General features: G+C 33.8%; 1 protein-coding gene across 1 annotated transcript in view; it reads right to left on the bottom strand.

Moving 5' to 3' along the window:
* LOC108520819 (neurobeachin-like) overlaps window positions 1–13432 on the bottom strand; it is a gene marked incomplete at its 3' end in the record, with an annotated part of 416387 nt that overhangs the window by 117113 nt on the left and 285842 nt on the right. Inside the window, 1 exon segment of the mRNA XM_017860362.1 lies at window positions 9385–9512. Within this exon segment, the coding sequence (XP_017715851.1) occupies window positions 9385–9512 (128 nt within the window).

Below are 13432 nucleotides of genomic sequence, written 5' to 3'. Positions count from 1 at the left end.
TAATCTCCTGGTGTCCCCGTTTGCTTAAAGTGCAGTATTGGGGTGGGAATTACCCGATTTTCCAGGTGTTGTGTGTCTCAGTTCGCCTGGCTGGGAAAAGGGATTCCCTTCCCCCTTGCGCTTCCCAGGTGAGGCAATGCCTCGCCCTGCTTCAGCTCTCGCTGGTCGGGCTGCAGCAGCTGACCAGCACCGATTGTCCGGCACTCCCCAGTGAGATGACCCCAGTACCTCAGTTGAAAATGCAGAAATCACCGGTCTTCTGTGTCACTCGCGCCGGGAGTTGGAGACTGGAGCTGTTCCTATTTGGCCATCTTGCTCCGCCCCCGAGGCCTACATTTCTTTAAATGTGGTTTCTGAAAATTGTTTTGTTCCTTTGAATGAGCTATGTTTCTCTCTTTCTTTGAATGTGTTGTAATATTTTTGTTAAAATTCGGGCATTTAAAAAACATAGTCACTTCTCAGTCTTTAGTGAGAATGTTGCAAGCAAGTTCCACTTTTTGCCTTCCAAAATTACCCCAAAGTAGTAATTTTGGGAACTGAGCAATTTCTTCCTCATCGTGTATGCTGCACTGTATTAAGGAGGGTGTGGGATAAGGGCAAACAAAATACCAAAGGATTTCCTAAGGTTTTGAGTAGCTCTGTCTTAGATAGGTGTTTACTTCATTGCTGCAACACCTTATCTGTTCTAATAAATCTTAGTTGATTTACTAGCTTTCTAACAAAGCTAATTTGGTCCATATATTTTTGTATATTCATTTTTTCTTTGGGAGAATGAGGACTTCAAGGTCCATAGTCACTATATTGCCTGTGTTACTCTCAATCTTTTCACTTTTTAATGGTGTCTTTTGATAAAACACAATCATTTTAATATGGTGATTACCCTCTACATTTTATGCTTTTGTGTCTAGTTTACATAATACCTTTGGTATTGCAGATATTTTCCTATTTTTTTTCTCCTAAAACATTTGATATTTGATTTTCAACCACACTGGGAGTGTCTTTTATTTGTTTAGGGAGGAAAAGATCTACTTTGTTTTGCCTTTTTAATTAACAAAAGGGAATCTAATTGATCTAGATCCATTGTTCACCTATTTCTCCCCAGTCTACAATGGCAGCTCTGTCTCATAATGTTACCATATGTATGTGGGATCTGTTTTTGGAGATTTATTCTGACACAGTGATCTATCTCTGGGCTACTGCTATGCTGTTTTAATTATTATAGCTTTTTCACTTCCAAAATTACTTGATTATTTTCATCCCTTTACTCTGCTAAGAAATTTAAGAGAAAGCTTGTTAAATTCCATGAAAATAATTTAAAAAGTATTTTAAATTAAATTGTTATTAAAATTGATATATTAACATGGACTGAAATAACTTTTTTGCGATGAGTCTTCCTACCATGAATATGATATAGTTCACGATTATTTAGGTCTTTAATGTCATTCAAAAATGTTTATATCTTTTCCATAGAGAACATTAAAATATTTTATTACAAAATATTAATAAGTAAACTGCAGAAAACATCAGTTAATAAAATATTATGAAGTGAACATGCTTGCAACCACTAAATAGTTAAATAAATAAATTATTATCAAGTATCCCAGGAGTATTCCATGTTTCCCATTCTAACCCTCTCCCTACTTATAACAAACCATTATTCTGATTTTTATGATAATCATTTTGCTTTTGATTATAGTTTTTAACACCTAAATCATAGAGTTATTTCTACAAACAACTTAGTTTTGGTGATTTTTGAAATTTAAAAAATCTCTTTTAAGCTACAGGTTCTTCCTATATCTCTTTTCCTCATGTAATTTATTTTGAAGAGACCAACTCAATTTGTATTGCAGAATTTCCTCCAGTATTAATTTTAATTATTGAATTCCCATAGTTTAACACATTGAATATACAGATTTAATCAGATTTGGTTTTATTTCATTCATTCATTCATACATATAGTCTTGATAGGTGATGGTATTCTTCCCATCTAATTGTCTAGCTTTCTCTCTATTTGTGATTTTAGCAGCCATTGAAGCTTAGATCGATTAAATCCTTAGAGGGTGCTAAATGATAATCTAACTCACATATCCCTCCGTTATTTATCAGATGATATATTTTTGTAAAAACAAAACATCCCCCCTTAATAACTTCACAATACAATGATCAGTTCACAAAGAAAGGACATAAGAAATACTTTATTCTTTTAATTTTCTTATCAGTTTTCAAAGTAAGTTAGTTCTCTATAACAAAATCATTTTCTAAATTATCATGTTGAGTACACAGATTTAAACACATCCAGGTGTTTTAATGCATTGCAGTTATTATTGGTTAGAGCGAAAGCAATTGCGATTTTTGCCAATTGCTAATAAAATCACAATTACTTTTGCACCAACCTAATATATTTGTGGATGCTCAAACTGCTCCATGTTTGGACAACAGGAATTTCTTTAAGTTAGCTCCCAAGTTCGTCTGACAATCTTTGATACCTTCCTTGCTTTTTGGTATCACAAAATATTGCAGGTAAATGATCAGTATTTCCTGTCCCAGCCTTGAAATCACTTATTTCTCTAAGAAGTCCCTGTTTCTTTCATTGGCAAATGATATTTTCATAGTAAATATGGACTCTAAGTATGCTCACTGCTACTGACTTGGTTTTTGTGTCCAGGCAAAACAACAGACAGGGCTACTAGTGTAGTATACATATACCCATAGAATATGGGTATGCATGTATGTGCGCATGTACACGTGTATGTGTGCATAAGTTCACATGAAAATGTCCAATTCAAATTCCAAACTAATAGCTTTTACTTAAACTCTCCTATTTTATATCTGGATCACCTTTCTTCAGCCAGAATCCTGATTTTCAAGAACATGGGATAAAATAATTAGAATATTAATAATTATTAAGCAGTTTTACCCAACATTACATAACAGTTTTGTAATATCAATAACATCACTACCAACACAATTACTGCCCCATTTTTCAAAGTTTCAGAACAAGCAGTCATATCCTTTAATTTCTCCTATATAACCCTCATTGAGTTAATTCTCCAAATAGATCTATATTTGATGGCCACCGTGAGTCCTTGCCACAAATCTGCTGAAACCATGTATATCATGTAGCTATAGCTAGATGGTCCCCACCTAGGCATATTTTGGGGTCCAATGAGATACCTGTCACCTAGTTTTGTTGTAAATGTCCATTCATTGTTCTTATAGTTATTGTTTCATTACCTATTCTTCCATCCATTTTTTTTATGGAGGAAATCAGGAATATTTGAAAATTATGCCAGCATTTCCATTTACCACAATTTTCTTGTGTCCATTTTTTGTATTATTGTAATTTAAAAACAGTAACTGAAATTACATTAGAGTCTATAATTTTTAATTAAAATACATGCAAGTTTTTCTGATTATGTGTCTACAGTGCTACTACAAATGATCCGTGAATGATATGGAGCTTCTTGACTAGGCTCACTCTTTTTATTCCTCTTTGGTGGAGGTAGAAATTTCATTCTATATTTATATACTTTTAAAAAATGCTAGTCCTGGAAAACATAAATATTCTTGAGTATTATATGATTTTAACAAAATATTTATTAATGCCACCAAAAGTAGAGTGGACCCTTCAGTGCCATTTCCTGCACTGCCAACATCTTTCTAAAATGTTTCAACTCGCATATAGAGACTAAAAGGGAGAGCCTCATGTATCTCAGACGCCTCTATCCCACCTCAGAATTAGCTGATTATGACAGGGCAGACACCTAACCCAAGAGGAACAAAATAATAGTCCTGGCTGAGCCATTCAGATTCTCTCTTGATAAGTTAAGTGACTATAGTTAGATGATGCAGGATATTTACATTAAAAGTGCATTAAGATTCAGGGCTAAGTTGCTATGCTAAGATATGTTCTGATGACTAAACAAGGGAAGTTGGTCTGGGAGAAAAGTAAAACCATTGAGAAAATACACAGAGAGAACAAAAGAGAGAACAAAAGACAGGACACTATAAAGCTGGTTTGCGAGTCAAAGTCAGTCTTTGTGACTGACTCTTCTCTCCCACTTCCAGGCTGCCTGAAGATTAACTATATTTTATTTCCTGTCCTTAGGCACACATGAGACTTTCTGCTATATCCTCATCATAACTAAGTTACTCTGAATATTTCTGTGAGCTCCCAATGGAACATAAACAATGCTCACAGAACATAAACTGGATTCTTAGGCTGTTTTGTTATCTTTGGCTGGTAGGTTTTGATACTTGCATACATACCTATTCTAAGTAGTTTTATGCATTAGTTTATAAATTGAAAACCTATAATTTTCTTAAAGTTCAGTAAGCTTCAAATTACTGTCTTCAAAAATCCTTAATTATGGATAAGAGAAAACACACATCAAAAGCTACCTAAAAATAGCTACTGTTAATGAGTGGCCTTAAAAGGTAAACTACATTGTTCTAGAATGATACAATCACAAGCTGACTAATAAAAGTAATAGATAATTAAGAAAATGAAAGGACACTGACAATAAAAACTACCAAGGATTAATTATCCCATAAGAAATAATTTAAACACAAATAAATGTGTGCATTAAGAAAAATGGAATGTAAAATATAAAATAAAGAGGCAATTCAAATATAATTTATGACTATTTGAAGTTAAGAGAGGAATTGCTTTTTCTTTTCATAGACATTAAAGTATCTTCAGTTACCTAAATTCGGTTTTGTTCCTACCACACACACACATATATATGGTAAACTCAAATGCAGTGAGATTTATTCATCATAAGCACTATTTCTTAAACAGAAATATTCAAAACTAGGGTAAATATATTTTTATCATGTGAATGTCCCGAGTTCTTCATAATATTTTGATGAATTTTCTTCTCAAGGGAAAGGAAAAGCATATCAAATTAGAGAAAGAAGGGAAACAGAAGGAGAGGGAAGAATGAAGAATGAGTAAGAGTACATGCTCAAGAATGAGAAGATAAAAGGACACACATTTCTACAGGCTGGGGTGGAGAGCAAGAATGGATGTTGGATGAGTGCAGCAGCAAACTCCTAGGTCTGGAGAACTGATCAATACCAGGAATTCTTACCACAGACCATAAAATCTTACCAATCCTTCCTTATTTTCTTTTTAGCAACAGGGTCTCTGGTGCCCAGGATAGAGTGCAGTGGCACAATCGTGGCTCACTGCAGCCTCAATCTCCTGCTCAAGCAATCCTCCCACCTCAGCCTCCAGAGTAGTTGGGACTACAGGCACATGTCACCAGGCCTGGGTAATTTTTTATTTTTTCTAGGGACAGGGTCTAACTATGTTTCCCAGGCTGGTCTCAAACTGCTGGCCTCAAGCAATACATCTGCTTCAGCCTCCCAAGAAAGAAAAATAATATTCTATTCAAGTACAAGGGAAAAACACTGAATATTTATGATGTACCAGAATCTAAGTTTGATAATAAACAATAAGATACTTCCTATCTCAATAAGTGTAAAATAATTGTATTAATATTACATAAGTAAAATACCATAGGAGCACAGAAGTCGTGACATTAATTTGCTTAATGAGCCTGAAATGGACTCAAAGGATGAGTATAATTTGGGGAGATTAAAAAAAAAAAAAAAGGTTCAATGCAGAAAGAAGAGCTGTACAAAAACAAGGAAATGTGATAGTACGTAACTTCTTTACATGTTTAAGAAATGTTTTTTTATAGGAAGAAGATAAAGACTAGTTGGGTCTGGAAGGGAGAGTTATGACCAAATTGTGAGGGATACTGAAAGTCATTCTTTTATAGAACTATAGTTTCTAGAGTTTTGGGTTGTATGAACTAGCCAAAATTTAAAGGATCATATTTTAGGGTTGTCAGCTTTTTATACCGCCGAGTTACTGGCATTTAAAAAACAAAACTCAAAACCTAAAAACAGATCATTTGCTATCATCATTTTATAAAGAAAAGTCATTTTAACATCAGCAAAGAAAGATGTAAATATTACATCCATATAGATTAAAAAGTAGGATGTATTAAAATTCTTTGAATGTAGAAAGTTACAAGATATAATTTATTCTGCCAGGGGAACACAAAATGAACTTTTTAATATCTAACCTGTTCCAATATTTCATTTCTAGCATAGTTACATTAAAAAAGAAAATCCAAGTTCACCTGGATGCACTGATAACAATGAAGGCATATTCTTAATAGTCTTTCCACTCAACTCAGAACATCTGAGGTAAACAGACAAGCTAAACAAAAAAAAATAGCTCTCAATTACTCTGTAATTTTTCTCTGTGCATTGATGAGAAGAAATAAATAAGAAACAATCTGAATGTGTGGCCATGGAAGATTCTGGAAAGTAGCTACACACAGGGGTTCCTGATTTTCCAATACAGAGCAGTTAATGTAAAATTGCCACAAACTGTCACTTAAGAACCAGTAACATGAGTCTTATAACTTAACATAATTGTGGCTTTGCTCTGGTGGTTAGAAAACTTGTTCAGAATTTGTTTTAGTTTTAATAACAGTGCAGGACTCACTACTAACATTATTACATGACTAACTTTATTCCTTGTTTTATTTTATTATGTCTTTGGTCAGTATTTATACATTGCTGTAAAACCTATCAAATCATTTTAGGAAAAGATAGATAGCAACAGAAAAAATAAAAGGCTTTTATCTTGTAGGGAATGAGGAAACATTTAAGATTTGTTTTTCAATGATGTTTATTGAACTTCTTTATTTTAATAAAGTAACACGTTACAGAAAAGCATGAAAATAAAAATATCAATAACCAGCATTCTTGCTCCTCAACAGCATCTAACTACAGGAAATCAAAAGAATTATAAGCAAAAAAAGGAACCCAAGAAGGACCAACTGATAACCTGGTACCTTTCAGACTCCGTAACTATGATGCCACCACTTTCAGCTAACATAATATTTAGGCTACTGTGGAAGGTTTTTATACATGGCTTGATATAAAATTTGTAATGTTAATATTTGAAAACTAGCCTCTAAATACTGTTTTGGAAATTATTCATTCTCATGAAGTAATTGTAAATATTAAAGTTGAAGGAGAAAAGAGCTAAAGAAAAACCAAATGTTCACCTCAAATGTTTGCATTAATAGTAATGCTAATGACAAAATAAATAAATTTAGAAGGAAAAGTAAATGGAGGGAAAAGAAACTTTGGATAAACAGAGTTTGAGGTATCCCTGGAGTATAAGGGTTTAGATGTCTATGCTAGGTAACTTCAACTATGTCTGGAATTCAGAAGTCTGGGTTGAGCTGTTACAGGAGTTAGGTTGAAGCAGGGAACATAATGCTTTCAAACATGTGTGTCCTCATAAATATGAGGAAGTGGCTTTAAAGCAGCAGGAGTAAGACCAGGTATACACAACTACCTCACTGACCCTGCTAGAAGAATATGTGCCCTGCAAGTGGTCAGTAGGCCATCTAGTCTCATTTCCCACTGTACCTTTGTATACACTTTCATTATGGCACATATCCTATTTAATTTTAATTATTGGTTTTTATGTCTCTTTGCTCATTCAACTGTAAGCTCCATGAGGAATATTTCTCCTGTTTTGAATGAATCAATGAATACATGATTTTGTGTAATCAATCATATACATCTAGAACAAAGCTATATAAATTATACACACAATCTGTGGCCAAGCAATAGTTTTTAAGCTTCCAAGAACTTTTAAAGTTCATTTTGGGGCTGCTTTAAATTAGCACGGTTCTTCTCAGAATCCCATTCTTCAGAGCATTTAATACTTCACTTTCTAGGTGCGAGTATCATAATGACAATAGTAGCATCCAGGGTGACATTCCTACTTAACACATCAGCAGCCTCTCTATAACACACTAGTTAAAGCCAAAGAACCCACTACTTCTCTGGCCCTAATATTCGACTACTGTCCTTCCGGTTCACATGAGACTGGCATTTTTCCTGTTGGTAGATCATACCAAGAACATCTTTCTATCCTCGTTTTAGGGCCAATGTACTGACTGTTCTCTCTGCACAGAACACTCCTCTTCTAATAAGCTGTATGGCACTTATTAAGTAAGTTTTATTACTTACTATGTAAGTTTTTGCTCAAATTTAACTTTTACCATGAGATCTATTTAAAATTGACCACTCTCCTTAAACTTCAACCTAACCTTGCCATTCTGTAATCCCAATTTTCTGTGTGTTGTATTTATCCTTTTACATAACATTCGCTATCTTCTAACACCCTATATAATTTAATTATTCATTTTGTTTAATGCTTATTGATTTTGTGTCCTCATAAGAATATATGCTCCATCTGAAGAAAAGGATCTTTGTCTGTTTACTTATATATTAAAAGTATATAACATAGTACTTAGCTCAGAAGGTACTCAGTACTTTTGGAAACCTGAGAAGCTCATTATGTGGCAATATTCTAAGAGCTTCAAATGCACTGCATAATTTAATCTTCACAAGAACCCTAAAGTGCTATCACTGACTCCAAATTATAGAAAGGAAACTAAGATACAAAGTGGCTAAGTAATTCACAAAGGCCACAAAGTTAAGAAAGTAGTTGAACTAGGATTCAAAGTCTGCTCCAAGATGCCCAGTCTTCCTAATAGAAACACTAAGTAGAAGCAGTAGTGACAATAACAGAACAGGCACAGGAAAACTCTCTTTCTTCTGCAGTAAACAGGAAGTGAAAAGCAAAAAAGATATACAAGGATGCTAAATCCCAGGACTACTTGAAATGGCATCTAAAGCCGTTATTCACCTACAGATCATCTTGATATTGTCTAATTCTTTCTGAAGCTCAGAAATATTTGTAAAACATTTTTTAAAAAGAAATAAGATTTTGATTAACCATATTTTTCAAAGCCACTCTCCTAGTAAATTTCTCTCATTTGGCTCCTTACTCTATTGAAGCTGCTTTTGAGGGGACAACGGCTTCATCAATTCTTTAAGTATTCCTCTAGATTTTAATGTCTTCTTAGTTAAGGATTCTCACACTACAAATGTTATGTGAATAAGAAAAATCACTTAAAGATGCATGGCTCTCAGAGTCAGAAGGAAATGTCAGAGATCACTGCTTAATAAACAGGTTATCTTAATGACAGGATATACGTCAACCCTGATAAATGGATTAAAGAGCCAAAGCCTCCCATTCTGACACCTTTTCAATGTTCTTCATCTTCAAAGTTCTCTTATTGGTATTGACCATGGAAACATGTTATTTTAAAAAAATGAGTGAAGAGAAAACATTGAATATCTTATTAAAATTTGTGAAGTAATGCCTTTACATTCTTTTGGAAATATACATTCCTCTAGAAGCACAAATTATGCCATGATTAATACATACATTATAGGAAACTAAAATAATTAGAATAGAGAGAGAAATCATACCTTCTATCAATAGCTCTTGTCCATGACTGCCAAGAAGTGTACGAGATAGGAATGGGGCAAAGTCTACAAAAATTTCACGAAGAAGAGGAGCAACTTTTTCTAAAGCTCTTTCAAGTTTTGCAGTGATGCTGTTGAAATTAAGACATAAAACTAATAAATATAATTCAATATAAAATGTTAAATAAACTTTACTTCTAAATTAAAATCTTTAAAAATCATAAATGTCCTTTCTAGCCCATGGAATAATAGCAAGCTTCGTGTATAAGGGACACCCTGTACAGTTTCACATATAGTCATAAGGCTACTGAAAGGTTTCAGCTAAACTGGAATGACTATACTATGAAAAAGAATTGGGGTTATGCCACCCAAAAGGGCCAAAGACTGTTCATAGCTCTATGAGTGTCATGTAAATGAGTTCTTGTATGCCTTCTCTATGTATCTATCCATCAAAGAAGATGATTTTGAACACTGACAATGTGACACTGTGCCAGTTACAAATAATTTAACTCTTGCTCTCAAGGAGGTATTACCTGAAACCTGGACAAATTAAGGGAATAACTGAAATTCATCGTAATACAGTTGAATGCTTTGCCAAACTAGGCATTTTCCATTTCATAAGCCCATTTACTTTTCTTTACAAGCTGCTGTATTACTATATAGTTCACTGTTGAATGTTAAGTTAATAGTCAAACATAAGCACTGTTTCACATTCTTAAAAACACTTTGGTACATGTAAAAGTAAAAAATGGGTATGAAGAAAATATTTCTGCTTAGACAAATGAATAACACAGTAACAGATTTATCTGTCTTAGATAAAAGTGCTTTGGTGTAAGACTGCTTAGACTAGAATCCTGGCTCTATCATATACTAGCTAGGTGACCTTAGGCACATTAGGCTTTCTATGTCTGCAAAATGAAGATGATTGCAGTACCTACCCAGTGAGGATTAAATAAGCTAAGGAATGTAAAGTACACAGAAAAGCACCTAGCACACAGTGAAGAGGTCAATAATGTTCACTTTTTTGAATCTAGTTTGAACACACCCATATTTACACTCACAAAATGTGATTCTGATACATTAAACAACTCAAAATCAATATATTAGATGAGCACACATTCTTCTACACAGAAGAGATGTACAGTTAGCAATTAAACAATATTACAAAATAATACAAGTTCTGCCACAATGCCAGGTAACACCGTGTTACATGTGAGGCAAACATTTATAAATGAAAAAAAGGTAATTAACCATAAAATAATTTGTATTATATTACTAAGGTTTAAAACTAAACTATGGCATCTTTTTAATTTTTTAAGCAATTAAATAGCTATTAGAGAATAATACCGGATGACTTCTTTCCTAAATTGGAAACAGCCAAGTTTCAAATCTTTGAGCACTCTAAGTCTCACCATCAGCACTTCTGCTTAACTCTATCTCCTCTTACCTGTGTCAACAGCTCTAGATAAAGGAGAAAGCATGGAGAAAACTCAAGTTTGGTCACTGCCACATAGATTTAGAAAATTCTGGAGGAACAATTTTCCATAAGAAAAAGGGATTTGAAGGGAATTTGGCAGACTTACTGAAAGTAAGAGATTTCAATAGTCTTCCCTACTCTGTAATTCCTAAAGCAAGGACCTCCTGAAGACACTGGTTCTCAGGCTTTGGTGTGGATCAGAATCACCTGGAGAGTCCATTTAACCAGACTGCTAAGTCCCACCCTAGTTTCTGATTCAGCAGGTCTGTGTGTACAGCGAGCATTTGTTAGAAGTACAAATTCTCGGTGGTGTTGATGCTGCTGATTCAGGAAACACACTTTGAGAATGACTGTTTTAATGAGAGTATTTACTATTAGAAAGAATTAACAAAGAAGCGAGCAAAAGAAAGGCCACCTGAAGTCACTGAATAAGCATGATCACAGTAAGTTATCCGTTAGTGAATACAAAGAGATTCTTTTTTGAACCTACAATTTCATTAATTTCTTCAAATCTCTAGACTTATGTCCTACAGCTCTTCCCAGCTAAACTAATTCCCTCTACTAAGAAATGGTGAGAATGGTAAGAGTGAGTTTATTAAAAGGAGAAAAATCTAGATATAATAGTTTCTGATGCTCAATTCTAAATGAAGTATGATTATTTATTTTTCTTAAGATTAATAAGTGAGAGCAAAATTATTTTAGAAAAATTATTGATTCATGGAGGTTTGCATCATAGCTATTGGATTTAATGGACTATTATTGAATTAGAGCCAGGAACATTTTTTATCCCAGTTTGAGAACTTTCTCCCCTATTTTACAGATTTCTGCGTGATTTTAGAGGCTTCAGAATTACAAAAATACTGTTACCGGTGATTAACTTAAATATGAAATAGAAACTTCAATTAACCCGAGCAACTGATTACTTCTGTGTGTAAGTATGTATAAATATACATTATTTCCAATTATCTTAAGGGTAATAGTTATTTCTCATGAAGTGAATCCCTATTAAGATTTTTTGCAAATATTTTCTTATAAAACTTATTAGAATATTAAATGTTGCTCTTACATAACATCCTGCAATTAGAATTTTAATTTTCTAATGGGGGCAAAGAATATAATATTTTACTCAGCAAGAGATTAGAAGTTTTATGTATATAAACCATTATCAAATAATTCTGCTGGAATTACAACAGCAAAATACTCTAAATGGAAAACTTCATCCTCATTTTCACAGTGAAGAAAACAGTTTTGTTGTTGTTGCTATTTAGAGTCCCCACAATGTATTTCAAAGAAGGTTATAAATGCTGTATAAATTCGCTTCATTGTTACACAATTTAAATTCTGAAAGAAAATGGTACAAACACAAACTTCATCCTAAGACCCTCCTTTATCACCTGAAACTAAGAATTGCAAAAAATACCAAAAAAAAGACATATTGTGGCTATATTGTCATTTTTTATTTCCGTTCTCATCACAAAGAAACACACAATGTAAAACTCCTTTTCCCCAATTCCAAGACACATATGAGTCAGCTACCTGTTAATATGTAAAAACAAATTAAAAGCTATGTTAATGTGAGAAAAGCCCATGCCCTTAAGTCCTATAAAAATAAATAAAATTTTCTCCTTAAAATAAAATACAAAGAACATATAGCCACCAGAATAAAACCAGGAATTCTTCAGCAAATAATTTGGTAAGAAAACTGGCATAATGTACTTACTTTAGAGGAAAACTCTAAAGAGTACTTTTCAATTTTCTCTAAAAGTTTATTTTCATTTATTCAAAACATTCATTTAGGCTGGGCACGGTGGCTCACACCTATAATCCCAGCGCTTTGGAAGACTGAAGAAGGAGAATGGCTTGAGCCCAGGAATTCAAGACCAACCTGGGCAACATGGTGAGACCCTGTCTCTACCAAAAAATTAAAAAATTAGCCAGGGGTGGTGGTGGGCGCCTGTGATCCTAGCTACTCAAGAGGTTGAGGCAAGAGGATCGCTTGAGCCCAGGAGGTCAAGGTTGCAGTGAGCTATGATCATGTCACTACACTCCAGCCTGGATAACAGAGCAAGACCCCTATTTTGCAACAAAAAACAGGAACAAAAAAACTATTCATTTAGTCTAAGACATTTTATGCACAGAAGTAATACAAAGGTGTATTTCCCTATGTAGGGAAATCTGCCCTGCACAGTCTGAGTGAGTTTATAATCTAATACTCTAATAACTTAATATTTGGTTAAGTTCTTGGGCTCTAACCACAGACTTTATCAAGTGTGGGTTGAAAAGCATACAATTTCAAGCCACTCATTCTATTCTCCCCAGTCTATTTTTTCCCCTTAAGTCACACTAATGATGTGCTTAAGATGCTTGATTGATGACTATCTTGAATTTGGCTATTTTTCTTAATAGTAAGTATAAACTCTTAAGAAAAAGGATTAAATTACTGGAACTGGAGGCCATTATCTTAAGTGAAGTAACTCAAACAAAAAGGCGAATAGCACATGTTCTCACTTATAAGTGGGTGCTAAATAATGTGCACACATGGACAGAGTATGGAATGATAGACACTGGAGGCTG

The sequence above is a fragment of the Rhinopithecus bieti genome, unplaced genomic scaffold (assembly GCF_001698545.2).
Source record: "Rhinopithecus bieti isolate Rb0 unplaced genomic scaffold, ASM169854v2 scaffold_54450, whole genome shotgun sequence".
NCBI classification, from domain to species: domain Eukaryota; kingdom Metazoa; phylum Chordata; class Mammalia; order Primates; family Cercopithecidae; genus Rhinopithecus; species Rhinopithecus bieti.
This window is presented reverse-complemented; position numbering and strand designations above follow the sequence as displayed.